Genomic DNA, 5,006 nt, shown 5'->3' on the forward strand with positions numbered 1-5,006 from the left:
TGTGTGTGTGCGTGGAGGAGTGTTTCAAAAAATTTGTACGCAGACAACAATAAACATATATAAATTATAATAAAAAAAGGTCCTCTAAAGAAAAAAGAAGAAGGGAATATCTACACGTTTGCATAACACCTTTAAATGAATGAAATTTGGTGTTTGTTTTTTTTCGTTTCATTTTGTTACCTATAAGTTAACCATTAAAACATTGACTTTGATTAACGGTATAACACAAATTTTAATATGCAAAGTAATTCAGTTCTTCTAGTTTGTGTTTCTCTTTCGCTTTATTGCACGCGCTCATACATATACATAAATATCTCCCTTCCTCTCCGCGAAACGCATAAAAAGAATACACGCAGGCACAATTTTAAGTTAAAAACTCATCGTATAGATACAATACAGTCCTATGTTAAATATGCGCGTGCATTTGTTGACATGATTCAACTTCAAGAACGGAAGTAATACTTTAGAAATTATTTGTATTGTTCCTTTTTTAATTTATTCTTACAATTCATTGCAATGCATTGTCGTCATAGTTATAGCTGTTATTATTTACGATGTCCATGTCCATGCTTCAATATATGGCAAGCATGTAAGAATTTTGCGCACATATTTTTGTGTCAATTATCCGAAAAGAATGATTACAAAGAATACCTATACATCTAACAACTTCCGTTATTTAATTAAAAAGGCACTGCCAGATTCTAATTCTAAAAATCTACACAAAAATGTTACGTGTTCCAAACATTATCAAAGGTTAAGTAGAGTCTCTATATACTTTATTATATACATAGTGCAGTAAAAATGAAATACAATGCAAAACTTTATTATTATGGAATATAGTATATTCTAATATAAGTAAGGAAACTAGTATCTATGGATATCAATCGTACAATAGGAAAACGCTTAACTTCGTAGACATAATCCTTGTTAACCATTCAAACGTTCTGTAAATATCTCGACCGATCAAATTATTTCTAATATTTGCAGTTGGAATATATTAATAGATAATCCATTTCAAGACGCATATACTTTTAGGAGCTTGTGATGAAGAATTTTTTCGTCGCAATGTTCTGAAGCATCGAAATTTTTTATCCGACCGTATTTTTCCTGCTCTTATATTTGCAATTATTCCAACTTGCATTTCGCGCCTCATTCCAGTCCTATTTAAATGATTTCTTTATTTCAAGCCAACCTACAAAAACAAGCTTTAAAAAAAAGAACCTTTGCATCTTCTATCGACTCCATTCAATTGAGAGAAAGATGCGCTTTTGACATTGATATCAAGATTATATCTATACCATAAAATCATCGGGTTCCCTTAAACTAAGAACTTTCCCTTACTAGCAATAAATTATAAGAATAGAAAACGAATCGTTTTGAAATGGTTGATTATGTTGATGTTAAACCTGCAGACATTATTTAGTTGCACAAAACCTTTTCTATTCAAGGATTTATTTTTCTGCTTTAGCCGTTAAAATGCGAGATAGACGCGAATTACAAATTTGCAAGTGAAATGAAACATCAAAGAATCAAGAAAAAGGATACATTATGGAAAGATAAATCCTTCTTTAACCGGTAGCTTTTCTGATTGTCGAACATAAATTTCTTAAATGAAATAAGTCTGCTAAGCTTTTACTTACTATAAACGGACAAATGAAATATACTATTAATTCAATAGATGTAAGTACATTTCACTTAATTATACTGACATAAGAATTCAGGTTAGATCATAAAAAAATTAAAATAATATATTTAGAACAAGTTTACGTACCTTAATACCAAAGCCTTTTCGTTTTGACTACACTGACAATATAGCTGTTAAGTATTGTTCTAGTACCGCTTGGGCCAAAAAGGCGCCATATTCTACGGCAAGAGAATAAGCGGTGTCACCATTCTCGTTTGTGGCCGTCATGTCTGGATCTTTTGTCAGCAATTCATTACACGTATGTGGATGATTACCGACGACTGCGTACATTAGGGCAGTATTACCGATAACGTCCATGTGTGAAGAATTAGCACCTCTTTCCAATAAGTAGCGTACCACCTCATGATGACCGCCGGAAGCGGCTAACAATAGAGGAGTTACCATCTCTGGAGCTTCTGCATTGACGGAGGCACCCGCATCTACTAACAGTTGCACTGCTGCGAACTGTCCGTAGTAGCAAGCCCAGTGCAGAGGTGTAAAACCGAAATAATCTTTCGCGTCGATATTTTGTTGTTTTTCAAATTCCACTTGATCCTCTGTGATTTCACCCTGACCAGCACGCTCATGAAATGAAAGTTTCACTTCAACTGGACAAAACGTGGCCTCAGTGTTTCCGCGTTGCAAATTCGTGAGAACAGTAGTTTGCGGTCGATACGGTAAGAAGGCAGATTTATGTTTGCCTACAGTAGCACCAGAGCTATGATCATGAAGAAGGCTAGAAGAGTGCAACGAATTGGGTGTGGATAAAGGTGTTGATGTGCTAGACGGAGAGGGTGTATCCGTTTGGCGTTGAGATTCTTGACTAACGGAACATGGTGGTGATAAAGTTGATCGGGAATGGAATTTTGAACTAAAAAGAAAAATATAATCTAACAACAACAATTACAACAGATTGACGTTAAACGTATTAAACGTTATAAGAAATCACGTTAATTTTTCAAGATTTTGAAAAATATTTAAAAAAATTGTATCTGGCAATGCTTTATATAACCTAAATAAAGTAAAGTTTGTCAATACAATCATTTGGACAAGCACACATCGTAACGCTGATTGATATACGCTAAAACTTACCGGCTACTATCATCAGACATGTTTTCGTATTTTGTTTTCTTCTCACACTTGCACCAACTATGGCATTCGTTTCCAAAATCATTTGATTCAATCACTGCAAAACAACTCGTACCGTCTTGTTGCTTTTATGCTCTTTTACCCCGCTCTCATTTGCTTTAGTTATAAATTGCTCCCCTGTCAAAAACGTTGTCTCACTTTCGCCAACAAGAATGTTTAAGTTGTGTAAATTCGCAGAGAAGAGGTGGAGAAGACTTCACCTGCACAGCGCACCGACACAACAATACACACAATTACTACATCGCCATACGAAAAAAAAAGAAACATTTCAAATAAAATGTGAATGAACTGCAAACGAAACGACAGACGATTAGAAAGAAACAATCGCGCATAGCACATAGTGAATGAAAAGCCAAGTAGGGAGGGAAGGGTGGTGAGGTAACACAGTAGAGACAAAAATTCGTAGTAGAAAAAATACAAAATAATGAAATACGCAAATGCCAGGAGTGATAGCAAAGAAGTTTTTTACCTAAACATACTTTTCACTATTACGCCTTTTTTTCTGCATTGTGTTACATACGGGACCAGGATTTTTTTGTGTAAACAAGAACCGATGGTGGAAAAAAATGGCCGCTACGCATTGAGCAAAAATACTACGAACGCAAAAGGCGGCGAAATTATCAATAACAGTATTTTATAACACATGGGTTACTTTCTTTTACGTACTTTATTTATTTGTATCGCACTCACCTTATTTTAAAATTTTCTGCAATTTTCTAAAATTCACTTAAAATATTTCAATTCTTTTTACAATAATTTGCGCAGCTTAAAATCCAAAATTTGTTTTTGCGCGTACAACACCACACATTAAGAGGAGAATAGTTGGAATTTTCGTGTAAGTACACACTTGCGACACGCTCTTGTACTCTCCTCCTCTCATTGTTTATTATATATTAAAGTGTTGCCAGGTCCTTAAAAGAATTTATATTCAGCGTATATTTTATAGTGCTTGGGAATATATTTTATCTTAAATGTAATAAACAGTCATTTACGCGTAGTTGGTAGTACATATGTCATTTAGCTTGTAGCTTGTAGCATGTGTTTAGATTAGGCATATTAGTTTCTCGCATATCTTCTTCGTATCGTTTTTTATTTATTTACTTCGTTAGAAAGTGCTGAACTTAAAGGATGGGTAGTGTGTAACTGTGATTGAAAAACCTGTGTGAAAACGCTTAGTCACCTCTTGTCGTAGACATACTCACTCTTTGTATATTTTCTACATATATATATTTTTGGAAACAAATCATTTTTCAAAAGCTGTACTGGCTTCACTTAACAACTATGAATTAATAACATAATCGGGGAATAATCATCATCACAGTCAAAAGTACCTGTTTCTGTTACATAAGGAATCAAATGCGGAACTCCTGTAGTTTTCCAAGAGTCATTACACAAAATCGCTTAAAATAAATTAAAATTTTGCCAATAAAACTAAGGTGTCTCCTTCAAACAAAACTATGAATAAGAATAATTTAAATAAATTTGAAGAAAATCAGAACGTTTACTATAACATATTATTTTCATAAACTATAAAACTTTGATTGCCACTCTCAACCTAATATCGCAAATAATCTGGATGATATTAAGTATTTATCCTCTGAAAGTATTAACATTATCGTATGCTTGGTTCTCATAAATCTCGCATATAATTATATTAGTGCCCGAGTGCAGATAAGCTTTTGAATTAAAATTTCTAATACTAAAATTGGATAACCGGATTCTAAAATCATTAGCAAAATCTCTTCGTTTTCAAAAACGTATGTGACACACTTCACAACGGTTTGTAATTTGTTATGGAGACATAACTTTACCATACATATCGAAGATTTGGCGAGTGGCACAGTTAGAAATTTAATCAATCCTAATTTAGCGCGTATTATCGTAAAACTAACGTGATCATCTTTATTTAAACCAGAATTAAATTTGAAGTCGTGGTTACAAATCAGAGATTCAGAAGTATTTTCTTATCTATGTCGTTTTCCGATAGCTACTTGTGTCAAAGGCTGCTTAGATACTTTATCATAAGCAAGTTTTGTAAATCCAAATATGAACACAACAACAAAAATAATAGCTGCGTAGCTACCAATCTCAGACCAAATGTTTTCCATATTATCACCCTTTTCGAAATCTTTTGGGATATTTTTATCACTTGGCGTTCACTAGGGGGGTGTAC

General features: G+C 33.6%; 1 protein-coding gene across 2 annotated transcripts in view; it reads right to left on the reverse strand.

The window, feature by feature from the left end:
- LOC119641117 (DNA-binding protein RFXANK) overlaps positions 1 to 3,673 on the reverse strand; it is a 39,147-nt gene extending 35,474 nt beyond the window's left edge. The window contains exons 1-3 of one of the 2 annotated variants that reach the window (XM_038039575.1): positions 3,524 to 3,673; positions 2,777 to 3,069; positions 1,772 to 2,574 (exon numbers count right to left, since the gene is read on the reverse strand). In XM_038039575.1, the coding sequence (XP_037895503.1) occupies positions 1,799 to 2,574; positions 2,777 to 2,858 (858 nt within the window). In that variant the 5' untranslated portion in view covers positions 2,859 to 3,069; positions 3,524 to 3,673 and the 3' untranslated portion in view covers positions 1,772 to 1,798. The remainder of the gene's footprint in view (positions 1 to 1,771; positions 2,575 to 2,776; positions 3,070 to 3,523) is intronic. The other variant, XM_038039576.1, reaches the window with a different exon arrangement.
- Between the last annotated feature and the right edge of the window lie 1,333 nt (positions 3,674 to 5,006).

Source organism: Glossina fuscipes, unplaced genomic scaffold (assembly GCF_014805625.2).
Source record: "Glossina fuscipes isolate IAEA_lab_2018 unplaced genomic scaffold, Yale_Gfus_2 142, whole genome shotgun sequence".
NCBI lineage: Eukaryota > Metazoa > Arthropoda > Insecta > Diptera > Glossinidae > Glossina > Glossina fuscipes.